This window comes from Trachurus trachurus, assembly GCF_905171665.1.
Source record: "Trachurus trachurus genome assembly, chromosome: 14".
NCBI classification, from domain to species: Eukaryota; Metazoa; Chordata; class Actinopteri; order Carangiformes; family Carangidae; genus Trachurus; species Trachurus trachurus.
This window is the reverse complement of record NC_139903.1, coordinates 23,805,261-23,832,077: the sequence shown is the minus strand read 5'-3', so window position 1 is coordinate 23,832,077 and position 26,817 is coordinate 23,805,261. Positions and strand designations below refer to the sequence as shown.

General features: G+C 42.6%; 1 protein-coding gene across 3 annotated transcripts in view; it reads left to right on the top strand.

The window, feature by feature from the left end:
- Positions 1 to 21,658, top strand: part of grik1a (glutamate receptor, ionotropic, kainate 1a) — a gene marked incomplete at both ends in the record, with an annotated part of 35,033 nt that extends 13,375 nt beyond the window's left edge. Inside the window, 15 exons of one of the 3 annotated variants that reach the window (XM_083987425.1) lie at positions 460 to 717; positions 1,765 to 1,946; positions 2,435 to 2,488; positions 2,785 to 2,955; positions 3,288 to 3,431; positions 5,144 to 5,251; positions 5,510 to 5,554; positions 9,169 to 9,285; positions 9,631 to 9,834; positions 10,303 to 10,526; positions 11,166 to 11,284; positions 12,752 to 12,969; positions 14,630 to 14,855; positions 18,756 to 19,006; positions 21,491 to 21,658. In XM_083987425.1, coding sequence (XP_083843551.1) covers positions 460 to 717; positions 1,765 to 1,946; positions 2,435 to 2,488; positions 2,785 to 2,955; positions 3,288 to 3,431; positions 5,144 to 5,251; positions 5,510 to 5,554; positions 9,169 to 9,285; positions 9,631 to 9,834; positions 10,303 to 10,526; positions 11,166 to 11,284; positions 12,752 to 12,969; positions 14,630 to 14,855; positions 18,756 to 19,006; positions 21,491 to 21,658 — 2,489 coding nt within the window. Of the gene's footprint in view, positions 1 to 459; positions 718 to 1,764; positions 1,947 to 2,434; positions 2,489 to 2,784; positions 2,956 to 3,287; positions 3,432 to 5,143; positions 5,252 to 5,509; positions 5,555 to 9,168; positions 9,286 to 9,630; positions 9,835 to 10,302; positions 10,527 to 11,165; positions 11,285 to 12,751; positions 12,970 to 14,629; positions 14,856 to 18,755; positions 19,007 to 19,399; positions 19,526 to 21,490 lie in introns of those variants that run through there. The other 2 variants (XM_083987426.1, XM_083987424.1) reach the window with 2 other exon arrangements.
- Between the last annotated feature and the right edge of the window lie 5,159 nt (positions 21,659 to 26,817).

The window sequence follows — 26,817 nt, the reverse complement described above, 5'->3', positions numbered from 1 at the left end:
GTTTTAAAGTTAACATATAAATTATCTTATCATACTTGATATCATTTGACCATTGTTAATAATACAGAAATGACTAAGCAGCATTTTTACTTTTACTTTTAACTCATTTTAAACTTCTTCTTTTTTCCCCACACAAAAGGCTACAACTCCTAATTATTTTCATTATAGATTAAACTGCTAATTATTTCCCCAATAAATTGCTTGTCTGAAGATAGTGAGAAATACCCACACTGCATGTTTGATGAAATTATTAAAATATGCACAAGGAAAAAGCAGTTAATCCTCACATCTGAGAAGCTGGAGCCATAAAAAAAAAAGTTATTCATACTTTTATGTATAGTCTGTGTATTTGATTGTGCATTTTTGTGTATAGCTCAGTTTGCCTCTACAGAGAAGTGAACCAGGTTCACAAACTCATGACCATCCACTGTCTAATTTTGTGTTGCTCTCCGCCACCAGTGTGTGACCAGCTGGCTCTCGGGGTGGTTGCGGTGTTCGGCCCTTCACACAGCTCCTCGGTCAGCGCTGTCCAGTCCATCTGCAACGCCCTGGAAGTCCCTCACATCCAGACCCGCTGGAAACACCCGTCCGTGGACAACAAAGACACCTTCTTCATCAACCTGTTTCCTGAGTACACCGCCATCGCCAGGGCCATCTTGGATGTAGTCACTTTCTTCAAATGGAAGAAGCTGACGGTAGTTTATGAAGACAGCACAGGTAGGGCTCTTTTTCATTGGTCAGGTTGTAACTTTCAAAATATGATTATCTAATTTGCCATTCATTGAAAGGCACGTAATGGAAGACCTGATTTCAGCTCTTGAGGGGTTAGTGTTTGGTGACATTGGTTGAGAGGTTATTTCACGCTGCTGTGACAGAGCAGTTAGCTTTTCAGTCCAGGAAAAAATCAATTTTATCACCATATTACGATTACCAAAACCCAGATGTGTCTCATAATTATCATATCAATACCGTATTAATGTTTCACCCGGCTCTACACCTGAAGATTGTATTTAGCTATGGATATCAACTGTAACACAACATGACATTTGAAGTAAACAACCAATAAGGAGAAGAGGTCAAAAGTGCTGCCTTGTGTTTTCTGGACCCTACAACATATTCATATGTCATGATTATAATTACTCCCAAAATGCAATTCTGCTTGTCGATCACAACCACCTTCCTCATGCTGGCCAGTGAACCCAATCTGTTCCAGGGCACCAGTCCCTCATATCCAACAGCTGCCAGTCTTCCTGCCCTCTGACATCACACTGCTGAGCCAAACCACAACGCAACACAACATGCAGCAGCGTCCCATACAGAATACAAAATGCTGCAAGTGAAATGTCATTGTTTATGGATTTTTTCCCTCCCCTTAGCCTTTTATTTTCAATTGGAAATGTATTTCTCTGAAATGTCACCCTAGCAACACACCTGCACAATTACACACTGTTGTGCACACACATGTATAGGGATGTAGGATGTGTGCCCAGGCTGTACAGCATAGATGTGTTCCTTATGATTTAAAGCAAAGTAGAAGAAAATGGAAAAAAGTTAAGCAAGAAGTTGGACTGCAGACTGACACTGATCACATCAGCCAAAGCAAAGCAGCTAAGTTCCCATGAAGTGTCCTCGAGCAAGACATTAAAGCTCTGGAGTGATATGTTGTATCTGGCCCTCACCTCCTGTAAAACCTTTCTGCAGGCAGGAGTGAAAACAAATGTCCCAGGGTGGACGAACTGAGCGTTCTGTTTTGCTGTTTTGCAGGTCTGATGCGGATGCAGGAGCTGATCAAGGCTCCAGCGAAGCTCAACTTGAAGATCAAGATCCGCCAGCTCACGCCGGGTAACCAAGACGCCCGACCACTACTGAAGGAGCTGAAGAAGGACAAGGAGTTTTTCATCCTCTTTGACTGTTCCTACCGCATGGCTGGAGAGCTCCTCAAGCAGGTTGGTAAAGACATTCATTTTCAACACATTTATATATCATTGTAGGACAAAACAATGTGTTTTTATGTTGATGCCGTATGAAATCTTCTGAAAGGAAATAGCACTTTCCCTTTTTCATTGTTCAGATTAAAATGGTCCACAATTTATTCTCCATGCTTTGGTTATAATGTATAGTATCAGATAACACACATGGCAATTTCAGTTATCCTGATACCTCACTATTGTTTGTTAATCTATATTGAATATGTTGTCACGATTGTATTATGTTTGTTTGTGTAGTATGGCTGGACCCTCTTGAAATCATATAAACCTAACATACACTATGTATAATGTATCAGTTGAACTATGCAAAATAGAAATGGCCTGTGAAATAACTTGTTATTGAAGATGGGGTTCTGTAACTGCACCAGGGAACTCTTCACATTTACCATAAGCAACATGACCTGGCATTTTCTTTTATTGCTTTATTTCTTCTCTTCATTTCACAGCTTTCTTCAATGGGAATGATGACAGAGTACTACCATTTCTTCTTCACGACTTTGGTGAGTTTGGAAATATGTACAGCCAAGGTGCTTTCATGGGAAATTTGTAAAAGTGTTTGTGTAGAATCATAAAACAAAGCCTGTCTTCTGTGTCCTCATTCAGCCTTGAACCTGCTTCGTGAATTTGCGTTTAAAATGCTGGTGTTATTCATCAACACGGTTAAAAGCTGTGAACATCAGCCGGAGCTTAAATCTCCATCCCGCCTTTTCTCTCTCCATCACACACACAAATACAAACACAAACTCACCCACCTTCCCCTCCTGTCTCCTTCTCCTGTCTCCACCCCCCTCGGCAGGATTTGTTCGCGCTGGACTTGGAGCCGTACCGCTACAGCGGGGTCAACATGACAGGTTTCAGACTGCTGAACATCGATGACCCGTGGGTAGCCGGCACTATGGACAAGTGGGCCATGGAGAGGCAGCAGGGTCCCAAACAAGAGAGTGGCCTGATGGACGGAGTCATGACTGTAAGGCCCATACTGTCTGTATGCTGCATGCACCTTTACATCATTATCATCAACCTGCTGCCTTTTGTCTTTGCAGGAGCCGTATCTCAGCGTGATGAAGCTGTGACCCTTTGTTACATTTGTACAATAATTATATCAATTCTACATCCTGCATTTTCTCACATGTCACTTTTTTTTCCTTTCTGGAGTTAACATCACAGTTGTCTTTGGTGTGCAGCGCCAGGAAACAAAAAGAATCCCAACAACATCTCCCTCTCACCGCCTCTTCCTCCCCCTCTTCTCCTCCTCCTCCTCCTCCTCCTCCTCCTCCTCCTCCTCTTCCCCCCCTGCAGACAGACGCAGCCTTGATGTACGACGCCGTGTTCATGGTTGCCGTGGCTTCCCAGCGAGCCACTCAGATGACCGTCAGCTCCCTGCAGTGTCACCGACACAAACCCTGGCGCTTCGGACCGCGTTTCATGAACCTCTTCAAAGAGGTCAGTATCCGACGAGGGCTGGAATCACACAGAATCATCAGCACAGCGTACTGTAACAAACCCCCGTAGCTTGTTAACTTGACCAGCAGGCACTTTTGAGACGCGTCTTTCAAATTTCCCATGTAACGCCTCTGATCACTACATGTCAGACCACTTCATGTGATGTGTTACTTCATATGTTTCCTCTGACATGAGCCATGTTTTGCTTTTAGAAAGCGCAGAACATGGAAATATACAGTATTTACGTATGTATGAGCTGGAAGCATGCGGGGCCTGGCCCGACTAGCAGACTGGATGCCTACAGACAGAAATGAGGCCTTTGATGCACGAGTGTTTTGATCTCTTAAGTCTTAAATCCAGCAGAGGACCATTGCCTGCCATGGAGAGGGAACATTATCATTCAATCCCCTCACTCATATTTTCCTCCTCATCCTCCTTCTCTCTCTCTCTCCGTCTCTTTCCTTGCTCTTCAGCTTTTTCGTTTTGTTTGCCACTGCCCATCCTTTGAAGCATCTGTCCTCCTGTGCTATTCATCACCAGATAAGAGCTCTTTTGATTGGAAGAACCAGTAATATATCTTGCACAGCACTCAATTAAAATCCATTTCTGACAAGAGAGTGCAGGATATAAGGACACAGCTTTTCGATTCAATGACTGAAATTAAATCCCGGGCACTGTAACCTGTGTGCTCTCCCTTTCTCCTGGCAGTATTGGCTAACAATGCTACCGTGTGTTTGTGCTGGACAAAACCGCACCGCATGCAATTCAAAATGTGCAGACATGTTTCCATTACTCAGTGGGCAACATTTCATTACAGAGAAGAGGCTAACATCCTGGGGTTTAGTGTTCGTTTCCACTAAAGCACAAACATATTTCACTTTATGTCTTTTTAAGCTTTTTTTTGATTGATTTGTTCATTCCAGTTCATAATGTATTTTGCTATGAGAAACATTTCCTTTATAAAACTCATCTAAGAAAAGTAAGAATTGAGAGAGGCAATGAAAGATTTACTTTTTTCTCAATTTCACAGGAGAAATAAAATGAGATGTTTCTGTGACTGTGTAATAGCCAGAGTTTTAGCATTTGAACAAGTTAAAGTTATTCAGGTTCAAGAGTTCTTCCTTGTTACAAATGGGAAATCTTGCTGTAGCAGTGCATCATGAATTATGATCAGGTGGAGGTGGCTAGCTGTAGAGTGGTAGACTCTTGTTTTCCACAGTGAACAGGTAAACTCAGAATTTGGTAAAACAAATACTTTCCTTAAAATTGAACAGGTTGACAGTCAGCCATGTTTAGAGAAAATACACTGAATATGCACATGTAGACAACATGAATGTATTTGATGCACAGACATGAAAAATATCTGTCTAATTATCCATATGAATATGAGCTTTTGAACCTTTATACACTCACTGTATGTGTCATTTGAATATACCTGTGGTGGAGAGGTGTGTCAGTGTATTACAGCTGTCAGGAATACGCTCGTCATGCATAATGAGACTGTACCACTGAACAATCTGCACACGTCTTCCACCCCTCACCTGACGTGATGCTGCGAGCCTCCCGGCCGTCCGTCCATCCGTCTTTCTGTCTTGTCTGTCGACGCCGCGCTTCCTCTCGCTGCCTCCATCACCTTCACCCTGCTCCAGAAGCTTCAGTCAGTACTCCGCACAGACGAGGAGCTCACGCCTCTCTGCGTCTTCTCTCTGTAGGCGCAGTGGGATGGACTGACAGGGCACATTGTTCTTAATAAGACAGATGGCCTGAGGAGAGACTTTGATTTGGACATCATCAGCCTCAAAGAGGACGGCACTACCAGGGTGAGCACAGAAAGTCTGGAACAGCCAATTACACCACTCTCACGCTGCTTCCACGCTGGCTGGGTCTTTCCATTAAGGCATGTGTGTACTGTATGTGCGTGTGTGTGTGGGGGGATGAAAGAGAGAGTTATGCAGATTTTGTTTCCTATAATTCAACCGCACATTTATTCCTATTGGACTGTCAACAAAGCTGCAACAACTGATTTTGTCTCTCCACGCTGTCCGCGCTGCATGCCGCCTCCTTCACATTTTCTAAAGGGTATTGTGGAGGGTGGAAGTCGCCTCACAAAAAGGTGGATCAAGGTTTGTGCCAGTGCCTCGTTTGGCCCGAGCGTTTGTTGTTTTCCTCCCCTCCTTCACTCTCGTCCTCCCCCCCTCACTCTGTATGCTGCACACCTCCCCGCTCTTTGCCTTGTCAACCTTGTTTCTCTTCACTGATTCTGTGTACAGCAATGCCATGCACTGTATTTGACATTTCAGTTTTCCCCATGTTTGGGCCCAGTCATGGCTCTGACACTTGTCTAAACTTTATCAGCAGTGGTTGAAAAAAACAAACAAACAACAAAAGTCCTTTTTGTGATTGCGTGGACATAGTAGTATAGCACTCCTCCACTGGAATTAAGAAGAAGCAGCCCTGCAGCTTCACTTAATACAGCATTATTCAGCGTCTATGGCTGGTGGCTGTGAGTTACAAGACAGAAAGAAAGAAATTTATCCTGCAGATCCTTCACTTCTGCAGAGTCCACTACTTATAATGTGCTTTACTATTAGGCTGCCCTCATACTTTCATGGAAATCTTACAAGCCGGTAGTGTTTAATTGCAGCCGAGAGGGATCCAGTTTAGCAGAGTAGACGACAGCTTAAGTCTGGCATCGGGGCTTGCCGCAAGAGAGGCAGATTTCCTTTGTCGGCCTTAGACTAACACACGGGCCAGTGCACAAGTTAAGTGCTCACTCCAGTGCAATTACATGCATCGAATGCATCAAATCAACTCTGGTTTTATGAAATCATTCCTGCCTTTGTCAAAAAAGAGCAAATTTATTCCTGTGCTGTCCTTGCTGAGTAAAACTCCTCTTAATTCAGTCTCCCAAAATACTCTGTAAACACAAAGTGACAATTAATTACTATGGCTTATCAACTTGAAAGAGCAAATGTTGGATGAACTCATCCCACCCGAAACACGCCTGTCTCTCCTTCGTCAACCAGACAGGTGGCCTATGTGGGCAGGAAGCAGCTGTCAAGGTGCAGAGGCAGTGATTTATACTTTCATTTTAATTCCATTCACTACTTTTAGCCCACAAAAGCCTTGCCTCAGAGGAAATACCACTGTACGGTAAGCACATCCCCAAAATAAAAAAAATAAAAACTCGACTTTATGGTCATGAAAAATGAATTATCAGTCCGTAGCACTTGTGTTAGTTCTTGGGCACTGGAGTGTTAAATACACTCTGAAGAGGATGATGGGACTAAACAAAGTGAAAGTCTCCAGGGAAATAAATTATTTTCTCTTAAAGTTGTTGACTTTCTCGAAATAAGTTTTTTTTTTTTTTTTTTTTTTTTTAACTCTCCCCCCTCTCTCTCAGCTTTCTTGGCTGGGCTTAAATGTGTCTCCCGCTCTGTGGTAATGGTTTTCCGGTCTGATTTGGTTCTGGATGGAGATGAGCTTTAGGATTCATAGATAACATTTTTACTCCCAGCATATGGGAGAGAATCCCTGTCAGTTTTTATAGCACACTTTGTTGTTGGGAGCTGCTCCGGGAAACGCACGATAAATTTGCAAAGCTACGCACAGTAAATCTGTGACTTAGGAGTTTAAAGGATGATGACTGTATGCTGGAAATCATCCTAGGTTGTATTTCATCATTGATTTCATTGGCTTGGGTAGATTATTTTATTTTATGACTTAAACCTCATACTCACTATACCCTCATACAATGTCATATTGGCAAAAAAGAAGAAAAAAAAAGGAACAGTTCTCAGTCTCTAACATGAGTGAGATCATGTGAAACCGCTGAGGAGCTAAAATACTCTCAATACTTCCAAAAATATTGTTCTTATTCCATCCATTTATCTTGGAGATTGAGGACAATGCAATTAATTAAATCCAGCTCCATTCACCGTGTTGCTCATCTGCGGTGTCCAGAGATAAGACAGATTTATGGACTCCTACACAGAGTGGACCCTTGCAAAAAAAAAAAAAGTGTCACGGTGGAGCGGTGGAGATATAGAGTGCTTTTAGCAAGGTTATAAGTGAGAACATTTTCTATCTGTCAGACTGGGAGAACAGAATAAGATAGAATGTAATGAGGAGTGAAAAGCATGTTATCTTCTCCAATAGGTAATCCCACATGGCCCTTTTCTGGAAAATAAATGGCGAAAAATAAGACTGTACCTCATCTCAGTTTAATAAGAGGTACTGATGCGTTCGCTTGCACTCATCCTCTTATGAGGTAGAAGAATAAACGGGCCGTTGTTTCTAACTAAAAATACCCAAATTTATTACTTCATGTTCACAGCAAAAAGAGAAAAGCTTGTTTCAGTCGCTCACTTTGGTTCCGTTAACAAAGCAATCCTGATCATTTAATGCACTTAACTTTATTGCATCACAGCCATGAGCCCACTTGACCTTTGCTCATCTTTTAACCAGTGAGGGGATTTGAAAGGGTCAAAATCCAGCTGCCAGACGCCTGTCCTAATCTGATAACTGTCTGGATTATGCCGCCTCGGGACACTCTCATTCACAGTTACTGTGACAGTGTGGAGGGCGGACACCACGTCGTCCTCGAATTCCCCCTGATCCTGCCTCTCCTCATTCATGCTGTTCCTGCTGGTGTGATTTTCTTGTTCCTTGCCATCATATTCAAGCAGCACTTTTCATTATTGATTCCTTTGTGGATTATATTCTCAATTCATCCATGAATCATTCTGTGGATCAGAAGAACAGTCAAAAACCGAAAGATATTCAGTTTATTATCTCACACCTAAATTGGCATTTTATCTTAAAAATGACTAAAATGATTAATAATTAAAATACCGGTATCTGTAGTTTTTTTTTGTCAGTAGACGAAAATATATGCACCTGAGTCTAACAGTTATTGTGTTTTGCATTTGTTCACTAGTTTTGATGTATGTTTTTTTTTATTTTCAGTATACAATGCATTTGAAATAAGACGTCCTGTTGTCAGTGGGATTTGAGCTTCAAACAGAATGCAATATAAAGGCTAACAGATGTCCACGCCAATCCCAAGCAATAATTCATCATAACATTTTCTATGAAACACAGCTTTAGCTTTTTTGTTTTTACTGGCTGCACATTGTGTTCAGTACCTGAGAGTCAGATGAACAGCGCTCACATCAGTAGTGATGTTAGTCTGCTGTAAAATTTCACCTGGTGCAGCCAATTGCCAGCTGTATTTTTTTTTTTTAACAAAACACTTCTTCATTTTCATATTCATCATACACGGAAGAAGAGTTTTCAGCACTTTGCCCAGAATCATCACAGCGAAGCTGAGCAAAGGGAAATGTTGTAGAATAGTGGATGAAGCAGGAGGTTGAAAAGGAGCCAGGAGTGACAAGTCTTTTAACCTTTGTACTTCTTTTTCATTTTTCTGTTCGACGAATCAGAAAATGTTGATTAATATTCAGCGTATTGGAGCAGTGTTAAGTCTAAATCAGGCTCTGTTTATTTGGTATGAAAAACAATACGAATAATCAGTTTCTTTGCTTTAACTGCATCGACCCTCAGAGATGGAACGAGAACATCTTCATTCAAAGCTTAAACAGATGCAGATATCTACTATGTGCTCTGCGGTTTTATCTTATATCGTGGCTCTGGTAGGAAGCGTCAAATGCAACTTCCTGTCGTTCAAAGGAGAAAATGTGGCTCAATAAATCTCAGGCCCTGTTTGTCTTTGCAGATTGCTGTGTGGAACTCGTACAAGGGGATGAACCTGACGGAGAAGTCCGGCCGAGACAAGAATAACAATGTGACAGACTCTATGGCTAACAGGACGCTTATTGTCACCACAATACTGGTGAGGGGGAATGAGGAAGGTTAAACAGAGGACAGCATGGGGAGAGAGGGGTGGGGTGGGAGGGGTATTCATATGAGGATGAGTTGGAGTGCAGATAGAGGGACAATGGAGGAAGAGGGAGGGAAACGGAAGGTGGGAAGTGCTGTTGAGGCAAGAAAAATGGTTGCTCAGTGGTGTAGTTTGAAATCTTCCAATCTCTTCTTGTTGCAATTAATCACACAGACAAAATCCAGCAGATAATAAAGTATATTGTTATTATACAAGGCCATGTAACATAAAGGGTTATTAATATTTGCAAAATGTCTTGAAAACAGTGAAATACAGTGTTTCCTTTTTGTGATACAGGAAAATCCATATGTGATGCATAGAAAGTCGGACAAGGAGCTGATCGGGAATGATCGTTTTGAGGGCTACTGTCTGGACCTGCTGAAGGAGCTCTCTAACATCTTGGGTTTCACATATGAAGTCAGACTGGTGGGTGATGGGAAATACGGAGCCCAGAATGACAAGGGAGAGTGGAACGGCATGGTCCGAGAGCTGATCGACCATGTGAGTGAAGGATTACAAGAGTGGCGGAGTTGGAATTACAGTATATCCCCCCTGAAATGTAATAAAGTAAAAGTATAAAATGAAAACACTGAAGTCAAGTCAGGTATAGCCACAGTCACAAGGTACCAGTGAGGAGAAGTGACGACGTATGGCGGTTAGCGGTACTGAAGTTAAACTCACTCGCCCATAAAAGACGTGCTAATCACTTGCTAAGTGGTCATTGACCTCTTGGCGAAAGGGTTAGCATCATCGCCCACGGTGCAGGAGACCTGGGTTCAAAACCCACTCAGGGCTGGCTGGACAACATTGGTCACATTACAGTAGTATGTTTGCACCTGTTGCACCAGTTTTGCTGCTTCCCTCCATTGTTTTTCACTGTTCAGTAGAGCAGAACATGTTTTAACCCCAAACAAAGGTAGCTGTTCTACCTGTAGCATCTTACCTTCTGTCATCTTCTGGCTCCTCCAGGTAGCAGACCTGGCCGTGGCTCCTTTGACCATCACTTACGTCAGAGAGAAGTCCATCGACTTCTCCAAGCCCTTCATGACCTTGGGTATCAGCATCTTGTACCGAAAACCCAACGGCACCAACCCGGGCGTGTTCTCCTTCCTTAATCCCCTGTCCCCGGACATCTGGATGTATGTGCTGCTGGCCTGCACAGGAGTCAGCTGTGTGCTCTTTGTGATTGCCAGGTAAGAGGATTGATGCCGGTGATAATGAGATGATACATGATGGGATGGGATGGAAAAATGTATGAGCTGGTGGGGGTGAACTGTGGGGTATATAGATAGTGACTGACTGCTTACTGATCTGTCCACAAGCAGGGCCTGTTTTATAACAAGGGTTTTTGTTGAAAAGGCATGAAAACCATTTAAAAACATTACAGATTTAAGCCTGAAGTATCATATTTACATTGATGAGACACAAAACATAAAAAAGCCTGGAATGACGTTATGTCAGAAAATTTCTAATTTGGCACAGTCCTTCTAAAATAAGCTAAAATGTGCTTTTGGCTGTCCGTCAACTGCCAGGTTGGCTTTCACCGTGGCTGGTAAGTAGTTGGGAGTAATTGCACGCCCGCTCTTCACCTTCCTATCAGGTAGTGTGTAAAAACCCCTGCAAGCTGGTCTCACCTAGCAACCAATAAGTAAAACAGATTTGTTGTGAAAATCAAAATGCAAATTGAGGTGAATTGTGGATTGAAAAGAGGTGCCTTCTTTCATGAGGCAAGCCAGCATGCCCCCGAGGTCCAAGATTAGCTACAGTAAATTCTTTTATATTTGAATTTTTCTTTCATCTCCGTTTCTCTCTGCTCTTTTATTGTCACGCAGGTTTACTCCATACGAGTGGTACAACCCACATCCCTGCAACCCGTCCTCCACTCTCATACAGAACAATTTCACTTTGCTCAACAGCTTCTGGTTCGGCGTTGGAGCTCTCATGCGACAAGGTATTTAGCTCACAGTGAAGACCGTTATAATCCATGTTCAGACTTTAACAATGGATCAAATCATTGATTACTCATAAGTGGAATAGGTTGCTGATGTCATCCAGTTCAAACAGCAAAAATACTTAGCTTATCGCCTCCAAAACAAAGCTAGAAATGGTTTCTGACATGAAAGGGCTTCGGGGACTCCCAGGGCTCCATGAGTAGGTTTGAAGGGATGTGCAGCAAAAAAGAGAGATAATTTATCCATAAGTACCACAGTTACATAGCGTATTACTTTTTTGTTGATGGGCTTTGAAACTCTAAAAAAAAATCTAAAAGCAAAAACCTTCGTGGCCCATGGTCTAATTTGTGCCAGTTTAGGGATCCAAGTTTGAGAACCACTGGACTAAGGAAATCCCCCCTGGAGACGAGTACAAACCTACAGAGACAGACTGGACTTAAATTAAATCAGTTGGTCAGAAAAAAAACTTTTAAAAAGTGCTGCAAGGCGAAGGCAAAGGCCACTGGCTTCTCCCGGTAGAGCTGTTGACTGAACTTCTTTCGCAACAGTAAAGACTCTGCTGACACTGTAAACTCTACCCAAGGATAGTGAATCCAAATAAGAATCATATTGCACCTTATGAAATGCACCAGTTTTGATAAATGACTAATTAAAATGTAGATTTAGGTTCATTGTGATCTGTAAACAAGGTTCCTTTAGCTTCATACACTGCTGCACTGTACCAGGATTCATACTTCCTCATATGCAAGCTCAGACAAGTTTGTTATTATACATTGGATGTATGTGACATGTTGTGTGTAAGCCTTGAGCCTTTTGTGGGATGTGGTCCCTGACAGTAAGTGCATCTTCAGGACAGAACAAGTGTCAAACCATCCCTCCAGCGTCATTAAGTATTTGTCCACTTCACCTGAAAGAAGGGTTAAAAATAGTCACAAATGTTCCCAAAGCTGCAGCACCGAATGTGGTGAATATATTCTGCAATTGCCCATTTCCCTCTTTTCCCTGCATGCGGAAGAAAATATAAATCACGCTGCTCCTTCTGCTGTTTCACTTTTATGTTTCATTTCTTTTTTTTTCATGTCATTTTTGTTCTGTTGTATTTGCTTTTTGACATAAATGTATTTTTTTCTTGCAACTTTGTGTTTTTGCTTGTGCAAGGAAGAAAATGGAAAAAAAAAATACAGTGCATGTAGAGACACACAATTTGTCATTTAGAGTTGAGGTGAATACCCGGTTGGAGCTATGGTGTGACTCCAGCTATTATGATAACCCTGTTTGTTTGTCTTTTGGAGAGCAATTACCCATAGCGCACACACAAACTACACTTGAGTCCTCCGTGCTGACATTAGCACACCGACTCCTATGTTGTCATTGTTTTTCTACTCTCTCCACCTTTAATCCTCAGTCTCTCTGTTTTTCATCTCTTGTTTTAAAAACCTTTTGTCCCTCCATCTCTGTGCTTCCAGGCTCAGAGCTGATGCCTAAGGCTCTGTCTACTCGTATAGTCGGGGGTATCTGGTGGTTCTTCACCTTAATCATCATCTCCTCCTACACGGCCAACTTGGCTGCCTTCCTCACAGTGGAACGAATGGACGCGCCCATCGACTCAGCGGACGACCTGGCCAAGCAGACCAGGATTGAATATGGGGCGGTGAGGGATGGATCTACCATGACCTTCTTCAAGGTAAAATTGATGGAGGCTCTTGTGTGTTATCCTCAATATCAATTATACTTTCTTCAAACTTGCAATGGTCAAAATTGCCTCTTTCGCAACAGATGGAACTCTCTCCTCTCGTCTAGATATAGCCTAATTTACCACATCACACAAATAAAATACTTGATTTATTGTTCTCCAATAAAATGTTTTGAATATACAGACGGAAACTCTATTTTAACTCATCTGAAGCAAAGGTAGAAATAACTGTGAATTTTGCTTCCTTTAATGTGTGATTAAAGTAATTTGTTGCAGACACAGGACTCAGCTGGGGCGTTGAAAAGATAATTATCATGAGAAATAGTTTAAGGAGGTTGAGAGGGGCATGCTGGCTGTTTGGGGAGGAGGTGAGATGTCTGGCTGAAAACTGGAGGTCTGGTAGAGGAGGTTGGGGGTGCTGGTGCTGGATTAACTGGTTTGGCTCGAGGGATCATATTGATCAATCTGGGGAGGAGTGGGAGTTCTTGAGCAGTTGGAGATGAGTAGATTGCCATCAGGTTTGGAGGAAGCAACAGGCGCCAGGGAGCCAGGAAACGTGGACATACACACATATACGCACACATAAGGGACAAATAGGGGTCTAATGTTTCATGGTAACCTATAGGTGTCATCACTTCTAATTGTTTTCCACCACCACGCGACACCCTGGTGTAAGAAGGACTTGGCGGTGGGGCAATTTGAGATTTTTAAATATTTTTCTACCAATTTACAAACAAAAAATAGACCTGTGATTATTCCTAATCAGGTTATGCTGTGTTTTTGTATTTGATTATAGGATATAAAGGTTTCTTAGCCCAGCGGTCTCAGTAGCATGTTCTCGTCATCATAGTTCACTCCTGTGTCTTCATCTGAATTCAGTTTGTTTGTTTGTCTTTCTGCTCTGTCACACCTCTACATGTAAGTATGACTCAGTGACAGTTCCATCTTCCTCCATAAAATCAGCCTCATATTGGTTCCCTCAGCTGTGTCTTTGCCAAACCGTCCATGAAAGAGAAGAAAATCTACAGACAGAGACAGAGAAAGAAAACTTGCATTTATTTCACTGAAAGGCGCCATACTGCAGATGCATCAAGTGTTTCTTTTTTTTAAGGGCATCATCTATGTTGACATACGCTAACCTGTTAGTTAGAATTATATAATTTATCAGTGTACTGATGTCCTCAGGCAGGGCTGTCACTCCTTGTCCCCCCCCCCCCCCCCCCCCCCCTCCTCCTCCTCCACTGCCCACCCACTCCCCTTGCATCCTGGTGGCTCGGCGGGGGTGATCCATGCAGGGCTTTATCCTCCCAGATTGCAGCCAGCGATTACGGCTGCCTGGATAGGAAGAAGCAGGCTGTGTTGATGGCTTGGACAAATTGAATCAGCTGGAGGAGATTTAGAACACAGCTGTCCCATTTTCTCTGACTGAGCAAGGAGAAACGCACACATTCACGCAAACACACACTTACACACCAAGACGCAACCCATAGATAGACTTAAACATGTTTATAATAGCATTTGAGATATAGTTCACAGCATGTGTGGTGAATATATAGATATATGCGCAGACGCAAACACACAAAGCCCTATGTTTCTTCCACAGTGTACAAATGACTAACACTTCCGACCAACTTTTTTTCCTCTTTGGTAGAAATCAAAGATCTCCACTTATGAGAAGATGTGGGCGTTTATGAGCAGCAGGAAGAACACAGCGTTGGTCAAGAACAACAAAGACGGCATCACCCGCGTCCTGACCACAGACTACGCCATGCTGATGGAGTCCACCAGCATCGAGTACATCAGCCAGAGGAACTGCAACCTCACACAGATCGGAGGTCTCATAGACTCCAAGGGCTACGGGGTGGGAACACCGATCGGTAAGAAGAATGAGGAGAGAATCAATGATAATGATTTTATTACATCTTGTTAAACCTTTGGCTGCAAACGGTTATTGACGGCGTACTCTGAGAGAGAAGTTTGAAATCGTCCTTTTAACTTCAACACAGACACAGTGAGACTGTTTTATGATTGTGTAAACTGTGCCACTTGTTGTCTGTGGTGGACTACACACATTCAGCCTCACAGCTAGTTAAAATAAAAAAAGGGCCACAGACAAGTATACTGTGTACTGTGTAAATCACATTCACACAGGCCCTTCGGGGAATATTAAAATGTACCGAAGGCCGTTTGACAACCGTGTTACTAGAATAGAATTTTAATAGAACCTCTGTAAATGGAGGGTTTGCACCGTAGATACAAACTTCAATTTATTTAGGGAATTAGCATTTTTCATTCTCCAGGAGTTTCGACTTGCAGAGCCGACATCCCGTATTCTTGACATGCAAATTGCACTTCAGTCTAACAGCTCCGCCAGATGTTCAGTGCAAATGGTCGTGTACTGTAGGATTTCAGACCAGTTTGGTGGAATCGAGAAGTTTAGACTGGATGCAAATCAACCTGCTGGGCCCCGTTCTGCAGCCGGTGCTGTCGGTTGTTTCCTTAAGCAGTGCTTAACATATTGTGTCTGTGTGTTTTTTTTTTTTTTCAGTTTTAATTTATTCATCTAAAAAAAGTTTTCCTCCTAGAAGCTCAAACTCTCTTTCGAGCCAGTTGATTTGTTCTCTTAAAACAGTGGTTCTCAACCTTTTTTGAACAAACGCCCCCCTGACCATACCATGATCCTATGACTGACTGCCTGCCCCCCCCCCCCCCCCCCCCCCCCCCAAAAAAAAAAAAACAATGTTACAAAATTTCATTTTAAACTTGTTTTGTACACTTATCTGTTACTTTATTCATATTTCACTGCTTTTGTGAAGCTAAGACTCTGGTAAACATAGTTAAAAAAAAAAAAACAATGTTACAAAATTTCATTTTAAACTTGTTTTGTACACTTATCTGTTACTTTATTCATATTTCACTGCTTTTGTGAAGCTAAGACTCTGGTAAACATAGTTCAAGCGCCAAAACAGTTCATCCTCATGACTGAAGGTGTGTTTTCACAAGGGATTTGAAAATTTTCAAAATTCGGACTTCAGATTTCCAGAATTTGGCCTAAATTATTTATTTTTTACAGTTATCTAAAACAAAAATGGCCTGTAATGATGGTAATGATGAGGGAACTGTCCATGGTTACTTAACCAAAAGTCTGACATATCAAACAAAGAAAACTACAGACTATGGAAGTTTTAATGCTCAAAATGCAAACGATATCATGAGGTGAACCCTATGTTGCGGTAAAAAAAAAAAAAAAGATCGTTGATTCGGTGGAAACCTAGCTTTACAGGCAGGGGTGGTTATGGTATGCGGGGGCTGCGGGGGTAGACTTGACGACCCAGGTATCGTTACATCTGCAAGTACTAGCCTACTTTAAAAAGGTGAATTTATTGGAAAAAAAAATTTGAAAATGGCCTCCAACCTCAGATGGTTAAGGGTGTGGATGTTAGGGGGGACAGGGGCCCCTGGGGGTATTGATCCGGCCCTGCTGCAACTACACAGCGGTTCAATTTTTTTTTTTTTTGGGGGGGTTTGTGCAAGACGCAACATCATTCAATCTGAACTACCCCACATGCACGCTGTAACTATTAAGGTGGCGGCCAAAAATCACCTTAGATCGGCAGGAAAATCCTGTCGGGTAAAGTCAGGCGGACATGTGCGCGTGCTTCACCTGTAAAGACGCCGCTGCTATAAAAAAAAAAAAAAAAAAAGGAGGCACACCTGCTCCTCGCAGGGACGGGCTGTCAGAGGCGCTCTGCTGTTCCTCTGTCTTCATCCTGTAGCCTACACTAACGTGTGGCTGTAGCCTACTTGGTATATTAAAAAAAATCAACCCAGCTTCATTCAGTACAGGCAAACAAGCCTATACAAACAAAGACGTGTGTGTGTCATTTTAAGTCAGACCGTCTGACGCAGCGCTCCTGTAGTGCGCACTATGGTTGGTTTGAAACGTGTGCGGGAATTTCCCGCATTATGAGTGTTAGATTTGCGGGTAAAATCAGTTGAAAAGTAGGTTATTTATGTCGGTTATTTGCACTTAAAAAGTTGGGAAACCATTAAATTTTAAAAAGTAGAGCTCAAATGAACTTTGTACAAGCCAAGTTGTGGCGCCCCCCATTTTTGCCTGAGCGCCCCCCTCTCAGCCCTCACGCTCCCAGCGCCCCCCACAAAGTTCAGAACGCCCCCTGGGGGGCGGTACCACCCCCGTTGAGAAACCCTATCTTAAAACAAGCACCTGCCCCCACACCAGCATGAGCTGCACACATCCATACACAGATATACAGGATGGACTGTACATTTATACATGTGTGGGTGCAACAATGGAAATAATGAGGGCGGACCCCCCCCCCCCCCCCCCGATCCAGTTCATTTCTGTAATTACCATGAGATGTCCACTGGTTGTCAACATCTAGGACATGCTGTGTATATTGTAAAGTAATTAGTGCCACTTTTCTTATGTAAGATATGGAATCTCAGAATATACAGTATATCTGCAAACCAGCCTCCCTGACGAGCCTGCTGCTCTCTGTAGAAAATATTCTGCAGCGTTAAAAAACAATAATGGCCGCCACAGAATGGAAGAAGATGGCAAACGAGCGGAGCCTCCTCAGAGAGTTAAGCTGGCTCTGACCCCTCTTGTACAAGACAGCGGTGTTGCTAATCCTGTCCACTTTGATGTTGAGCTGCAGCTCGGCTGAGCTCACATCATCTCTCTGTATTTAGCCTCCGCTCCCTGTCGGTGCAGGCTACAAGAGGAGGAAGAGAGGTGGCTTGATATGAGGGGCCGAGACGTGAAGGGTGAAGGAGGGGGGGACGGGTCAACACCTGTGATGGGCCTGTTACTGTGGGTGACCCCTCTAGTGTCACTTTAATCTGTGACACTGAGAGGGGCGACTGCCTGCATGTCCTTGAGCATCATCCAAAGTAGGTCAGATGAACGACCGACCATTAAAACCTCAGGAAAAATCAAAGAGCAAAGAGGAACATGATGCAACCTCCCTCGGCTCTTAGACACCGGGCTGGCAGGCGAACTGCAGGGGGTCCAGTGATGGCTTTACTAGGGACCAGTTGTTCCAGTCACTTTGTTTTTGTTCTTTGATGCAAAGGCAGGAAGATTTTTTTTTTTCACAGCACAGGGAGGATGTGCAGGTTCAGGTTCGTGGTCAAAGACAGGAAACACAACTGAGCGCCGGTAGCATTCAGATCTTTTCTCACCTGATCAACGAGTGATCGTGGATGTTTCCGGCCCTGGAGTCTCATTGGACACACACTAGGATGTAATACATTTCTTGTATCTACAGTACTTCATCCCCTCCTCCTTCATTCATTTCTATAGGCTCTTCTCTTCTCATCTCGTCATTGGTCCCAGTCAGTCACCTCAGGCAACTTCAGGGTTACAACATCAGTTCGTACTCACAATGCCACCAAGTACTGACTCATATAGTATATAAGTAATGTCAAGCAATCATATGGCCCATAATCCAAAATCACAAAATTGTTTAAAAGGACTAAGGAATCTCTACACTCCTCACTCACAGTATTCAAATTTATGTGCATATGCTGCTATTTGAATATAAGCAGCAAAAAATATTACAAATGCAAGTGTTTTCTATCCTCAAGATAAATGTAGGTACACGTTGCTCCTCACACCCAGTTAATTCTGTTCTTATACATGTAGCAAAAGGCTTAAATTTCAAAATCACTTTGGTTACATTATTAATTGTAGCTTTTAAATGTATTTATGCATAAGACATAACAAATAGAAACACTTTGTCACTTTCCAGGTTCTCCATACAGGGACAAAGTGACCATTGCCATCCTGCAGCTACAGGAGGAGGGAAAGTTACACATGATGAAGGAGAAGTGGTGGAGAGGTAACGGCTGCCCGGAGGAGGACAACAAAGAGGCCAGCGCTCTTGGCGTGGAAAACATCGGGGGCATCTTCATCGTCCTGGCTGCCGGTCTGGTCCTCTCCGTGTTCGTGGCCATCGGAGAGTTCATCTACAAGGCCCGCAGGAACGCAGACATAGAGGAGGTGAGCGGAGGAGGGCGAGGAGCTGCTGAGTGAGTGATGATGACTAATGAGTGGATTAGAGGTTATTCTCTCCGAGGAATCTGGGGTTTGTTATGAGATATTTTTTTTGTTAGTTGTTCTTAGCTCGATCATATTTGCACTTGCTGGTAAGAAACTCAGTTAATGGATTTAAAGCACAGCAGTGTGTCAGTCTTGCACAGTAAGAAAAAGGGTAAAGTATTGCAAAGAAACATTGAGTTGGCAGCTCCACATGACAAAACATTCACATGATTAGTTCTTTTTCTTTGCCTTGGTTTTCCATCTTTTATGCTTTGCTCTGTTTTTTCTCTTTTATTTTCTTTTACAAATCTCTTCTCCATCCCCTCCTTTCTTTTCTTCCCATGCCTCCATCAGGCCTTTTGTTTCTTTTACGGGGTGCAGTCGCGTCAGTTTCAGCGGCGTGGATCCACCTCCTCCTCTGGCACCTCCTTATCTACTGATCTGGAGAGCGGCAGGCTGCTGGGGGATGACACAGAGTAGTCATGGCAGCACATTTACAGCTCATAACCCTGGCTACACCATAGGTTTGTAATCAGGTGTCCTTCTGCCTGTCCCGGTTGGAAATACCCCATCCCAGTCCTAATCAACAACACCATTCAACCTTCAATAGCCGACCCCTTGTGCACATTGCGTCCTTGCAAAATGCCTCTGCTTCTTGTGGTGTCAGTTATCTTTCTAATACAGTTTCAGACCACCACCGCACAAACAAACATAAATACACTGACTCACTCTCTGGGATACACCCAGGACATTGGGAAAGATAAAACATGTTACCTGTTTTGTTTTATTTTAAGCTCAAACTTGATTAAAATTCATGGTCGTTGGAAAAATGTGGCATTTAAGTTCAGAAAGTCAACACAGACCTGTGCAGCACTGCCCTGGTGTTAAGCTGTTTTTTCAGCCTGCACTGGTTAAGTAGCCGTCTAACACCAGCCCAAACGTTTTGCCTCATTCACCAAAGTCTCAGTAGGCATCTGTGTGTACTTTGGAGGCAGACTTTCAGCGCCTTGTGGGAAATCAAAAGATAGGAAAAGTTATTTGAATATTTTCCTCCTCATTAAGCTCTTTGGTAGACTGGTTTGGTTGGCTGAAATTTGGATAACAGTGATGGAGCAACATGTTGGGTTTAATACGTCCCCTGACACTGCTCCAAAGCCAAGAGTAAAGTTGTGGTTTCATATATATAAGTGGTGGTGACTGCTGGATGTTTTATTAACTGGAGTAATGATGGATGAGGGAGACAGTCCTAACTGCACCACAGGACTCACCATGTCATCCATCTATAAGATCTATTCCTCTATAAAATACAGCCAAAAGAAAATATTCAGTTGGGTACAGCCAAATATAAACTATTATCATCGTTAAATGAAATAGAATTAGTGCATGTAAGATAATTATGTAAAATAACTCATTATATTAGACCAGAATCAACACTCTTTTTGATGGGATGTGTTTTGTTTGTGTCGTTTATGTACAAATGTGTGTCTCAAAGTAAGTGGACAGCCAGGTGCCAAGAAACTTTAAGTTTCGGATATTACAGGTAAACTAATTCCATACTTGAAATCCAAAAATGAATAAATAAATTGATTTAAAAAAAAAAAAAAAAATTCAGGGCTGTTATCTGTAGCTGCTGCTCCTCTCTCCAAGTCGTTGAGGTCTGGGTTTGTTATGAGTTAGTTTATAAGGAAAGGTTCTTAACTGATTGTGAGTGTTGCCGGTGTTTGGTGAGAAACCCTGCAGGAAGCCATACTCCTTTGAGGAGCCGTGGGCGACGCCTGAGGATGAAAGAGGAGGACCTTCTCTGGTCCACGGATGGAAGACGGACAGATAAAAAATGGGATGACTTTGTGCAACTTTGTGTGCGCGGAAGATAATTTACAAAATAAATTTGGCAAGCATACCGTTCGAGGAGGAGAGCAAAATAAAAGGCAAATAAACACGATTGAAGATTAATGAGTTTGGTGCAATGTATTATTGCGCAGAATCAAATAAGCCTGGGGCTTCTCATTTCAGATTGCCCTCTCTTTGGTAATTTCAAATAATTAGCATATTATGAATTCATAGCTCTCTGCATTAGGATGTTGCACAGCAGACGCTGTCCTTCATCTTTTGTCTGTGTAATTAGATTTTGTGATGAGACAACAGAGTTTACATGTCTTTTGCGACTCTTGTTATTTCTGCTGTTTGCCAGGTCAGACTTCAGACTGACTTTCAGTCTCACATTCAGCTGCAGGCCACAATGCCTGAAGCCACTGCTAACTTGCAACACAGAATATAAATTGACTTTGATTATATCTTATAATTTTATGGATCTGCAGTCATTTTTATGCACATTCACATGCGGTCTTTAAACCGCTGGCTCTAAAAGGTCATAACGAGTTTTTTTAATGAGTCAGCTTTATTGGTGTCTGAACCTGATCCTTCCTTTGTTGTTCTCTTTAGCAGTGCGTATCTTTTAGCGCCATGATGGAGGAGCTGGGTATCTCCCTGCAGTGTTACAAAGGCATGCGGAGAAGGTCGCGACCCCACAGCGGAGCAAGGTCGGCTTGCATCTTCTGTCAACCCAAACGTACTGCAAAGAGAGAGGGAGGGAGACGGGACTCCAGCACTTGAGCCTCGGATCTAAAAAGGGCGACAGATCAGAGACGGCTGTCTGAATTCTCTCTTTGTGCTCCACTGACTGATATGAAGCTGTTCCCTCATCATCACCCCTATCTTTATACTGTATGTGTACGGATTATACATTATACTGTAGATGTAGTCGACAAAGTCTTGGCCTTGTATCAACGTTACTAATGTTTAAAGCAGCTGATGAATGAAAGCTCTCTCGTAGTGAAAAACCATTGCTGTTCCCTCATGGATGTAGTTCACTGTTGTGAGCAGTTTGCAGAGTTGGATCTTCACACACACACTTTATAGACTCCCCCATTGTGTAAATGTTCGACAACTTCACTGATTTTCAGAGTAAAAAGATTTTTGCATTTTTTTAAAACAGTCGTCCAATTTGTTGTTATTTTTGTTGTTGTATATGGTTGGCAGCGGTGTGTGTGTGTTTGGTGTGGTGTGTGTTTCTTTGTGTGCCTTCCAGCAGGTAGCTTCAGCAGCTTCAGAGCAGATTGCAACAGCCAACCCTGGCCAGTGAAAAAAAAGATAAGGACCTCCAAGGAAAGTCAGGAACACACCTGCTGTTTCATACCCTTCAAGTGCCAACATTACAGACATCAAATCACTCTCTCTCTCTCTCTCTCTCTCTCTCTCTCTCTCTCTCTCTCTCTCTCTCTCTCTCTCTCTCTCTCTCTCTCTCTCTCTCTCTCTCTCTCACTCACACACACACACACACACACACACACACACACACACACATACATACAGAGCTGCACATAGCTCCACGAAAGCTTGTGATCATGAAATATAGCTGTCTGTGGACCAGAGAAGGGATGGGATACATGGGGGAGGAAAGGACAAGATGAGAAGCATTTCTTTTTTTTTAGCTTTTTATTTCACCTGTGAAATTCTCAGGGGGTCAAAGACAAAACACAATTTCTTTGTTCCCCTGGGAACTGTCTTGTTTTTCTACAAGTCATTTTTTTGTCCTGTTTGCTGCTGTCGAATTTAAAAGCCTGAGGGGAGATTTTAGCTCCCAGTGGTGACAGTGGATCCCAGTGGATGTGAACAAGGAAGTGAAAAGCTTCTGCTGCAACGAGTTCTGCTTCCCTTAAAGTACTTGACATGTGTCTTGGCGTGCATGTTATATACACTAACATACATGCCAATAGTTTTAAGGCACTTTATACATAATTTATAATCCAAACATGCAACCATAATATCAACATAAGACCTGCATTTTGGAAATCCATCACATTGCAGCAAGAATCCCTTATCAAAACTCATATAGATGCTTAGGTAAACTTCATTTAAGACTAATTTACATATGAGCTTTTCCTGTAATCACCGCTCAAACAAACACATTTACCCCAGGAAGCTCTTTCCCCTGGCAACCCACTGGCCTTGACCTCTAATGTCACAGGGAGTCAGAATGAGAAATGACAACACTCACATCATCCTCAGCACAATTACCTTCTCAGCAGCAGGAGCACAGAAAGCTCCGGTGGCAATCATCACTGACTGACTCACACACACACACACACCAGAATTTGAATAAAGCTCCACTCATCAGGATCCAGCAGCAGGATAATCAACGCTGATGCCCGAACGCACACAAACACATCAAGTTGACACTGGTACACAGGCAAAACGAGCAAACAGTTGTAACGGCGTTAATACCGTCGTCCCAATGAGTTTTACGAGATTCAGGAGCCCCATTCCACAAAAACACACACAGTTTCCTCAGGTGTAAGTTTGTTTACATCCTCAGGGTGAAATAAATGAACCAAAGAAGAAGATCACTGGAAGAGTTCACCCATGCTCTTTCTATCTTTGCCACCTCCTGCCCAACCCCTTTAATATCTTCTCCTCATCAGCACCTACTTTCACTCCCTCCTTCCTCTTTCACCCCCTTTAGTCTTAATGCACACCTGCTCCATGCACTGACACTGGACTGGACTTGTAGTAGCCTATGTGATCATATGGAAAATCTCTTTGATGCCAAAGAGTCAGAAAGAAAGTGTAGAGAAGATGGATGGATCGCTGTGAGCATGGGACAGTAATACATATCATTATCACTCATGTCAGCATCTCAAGTATCAAAACTGCCCAGCTAAAGCAACCACATTTCAAACAGGGAAGAGCAATGAATGGGTATAAATGCGTTATAAATTGCTCAAGTCAGAGGTTTTTGTTGTGACATGTCTCGGGGTGGATTGTGCGCGCCGGTTTGTGTGCATCCTTAGAGAATTGGACCAAGCTTTTCTTAATCTCTTCATGTAATGAGTTTTCTCTTTTTTGGTATTCAGATTAATTCTGGGATTGGGCTCAGTCCAACGTAATAGCGTTTGGTTGTCTCTAATCTCCTAACCCCATAATTCTTAATCAAAACCAAAGGCAGCATTTTTTTTTTTTTTTTTTTTTTTTTTTATCATTACCTAATCCGTCATGAATGAGGCCATGGATTACAACCCTGACCTTGCCATCCTATGCTTCCTACGAGCAGGACTCTTCTCCTTCTTACTAACCTTAGTTGACCTCACCTGAACTCTTGCTCTGCTGTGGAACAATTTTCCTCTCCTCACCTGTGCTCATAACCTTGTTCGTTTCGCCAACAGAGACTATTTGTCTCAATGATCTTGAAGCACAGAGTCTAACGACCTTGGTGAAGGAACCACAGGGAGGGAGAGGAAGGGATAGTGGCATCTGTCTGTTTAAAGAGGGTCAGAGGCTATGATCCATACATTTATTCCACATGCACAGATGGAAAAAAGAAGATTGAAAGGAGGCGGAGGAAAGAGAGAGACAGCTCAGAACGGTCACTATATGGAAATAATTCGGAAAACACTGAAAACCCTGACCATCTTTTTAAAATAAAACCAGCTGCATTACAAAGTGTGTCTTATATAATGAGGTATTTGTGCATTTCTTATAGAATTAGTCAAAAAATCTTCCTCCTTGTGTGTCACACTTGTAAATCCCTTCAACCTGTCGAGTCTGGCTTTACACGAGTCGCTCAACTGTAAACACAAAGTGCAGGAGAATCAAACCTAAACTATGACTCCAGCATGAGAGAGTGGCAGACGTTTGAGTGTGTCCCATCCATCACAATGAGATGAACAGTCTCTGGGGCTGATAAGCCAGGTCTGTGTCAACAGCCTGTCAATGAGGACAAACGAGGAGGAGGAGGACTCTTGGAGGTGCAGAGCATCATTTATCTCTATGTTTCTCTCTCTCTCCATCTCTGTCTGTGTTTCTCTCTCGCCACCTGAGAGCCCAGCAGTAAATAATTCAGGGGGAATGCTGTCATCTGCTGGCGTGCAGGTGAAGTGGCCTTATGGATACAAAGCAACGGATCAGTAAATCAAAACATTAAAACAAGCCTGCGCAGCAACCGCAGGGCTGAATTTATGATGCCGCCTTTTTTCTTTCAAACCCATTCTCACAGGCTTGAGGTCAGCTTATCATTATTACAACGCTGCGTAGGCCTGTTATGAATTCTGGTCATGAAAATAATGTCGAGGCATAAACAGAACAGATGGAAATCAGCTTGCCTCTTCCTCCAGTTTACAAGTTAAAATCATGTAAACTTTTGTTCATTTGTTTGGATATTACAGTATAAACAAGCACAACCTGCTCTGTTTCTGTTTGTTTCAGCTTTGCCATGATGTGAGCTTCAGATAATCCGGGGGAGTTTCAAATGGTTTATTTATCTATCTTAAAGACCAGGAGAATCTTTCTCCAGCCCATGAAGGAACTCTTAACCCTACAGTTTATATGAAACAGAAGATAAAAATCACAGGATGAATAAATCACAAGATTTAATTTGCATCTTTTAAAAGAAATGCAGCTGTGTAAATGTTTTACTCTGTTATAGGGACACTCTGGAATAAAGAATTTTTTTTTAAAAGATTGCAACACTGAGGCTGGAGGCAGACTGTGGATGTTTCTAAGACCTTTTGTCTCAACTCACAGAAAGTTTGTGACAGTGGTTTATATTTGTCTATTGTAAATAACATTTTACAAACTTCACCACTATTTGAATGATGATGAATACAAATAGTTCCTTTGTCACAACCTGCCCCTGTCCCGAGGCAACTCAAGTGATGCATATAAGTTTACACTACACAATCTCCCTGCGGTTCACTGCAAACAAGAACTCACCATTGTAATACACAACAGCTGATCAGGGATCAACAACAATAAGCTGTTGTAATGGCGAAGATCAGCAAAGATGAAATGGCTCACATTTTACCCAACAGACTTCTCTTCTGACACAATTAGACCACAGCCTCCAATTTCATTTGTGAAGAAGTCCCGATCTGATGACATTTTTGCTTTAGATATTTTATACAGTGGCCCCTGAGAGCTCAATGCACTGCAACAAGGAACACACATGCAAAGACACAAACATGCTGTTAATTTAGAAAACATCCTCATCAATTCCACAGTGCATGTGCTACAAAAAAAAAAACCCCAAAACACTAATAGCCTACCTCCTCTTTTTTCTAACCCCCTCAGGCTACGTTTAGAATCACTGCTATAATCTAATACAAATTACATAATTATATCTTCATCAGCATCAGTACTTATCAAAATGTAGACTCATTCCAAAAAAAAAAAAAAAAAAAAAGCTGTATTATCTTACAATAATTGTTTTGGTTGTAAAGATCTGCACACAGCCATGCAGTTCCATGTGCAAGCTCAGGAAGGAAGTGGTCATGCATGAAATTGATCACATGTTTCTGAGGTCATCCCATGAGGTCATCTTTTATTGGAAGTGTCACTGTTACAGCCACTCAGTCTTCCTCCCTCTCTGTGTGGAAGAAAAACTCAAGACTCTCTTGTTAAACTGATGGAGTGTCCCTTCATATTAACCCTATAAGTCACAACAGTCTTTATAGTGTAATGCATGAAACTCCCCTAAAGTGTTACAAGTGTGTCACCTGGGTTTAGGTGTGTTTACCCTCCCTAAAACCTCCCTCTCACAAGATAAACACACGAGGGTGGGGGGGGGGGGTTCTCTATTTTCCTCCACGGGAGCTATTCTAGCAAGAGATATTCATTCTGAGCAACTGCCTCATTGCACAGCTATTGCACAGCCAAAGACCATCCCGGCATGACCGTGTCACTCAAAGCAGTGCCGGAGCTATGGGCATTTTTGCGGG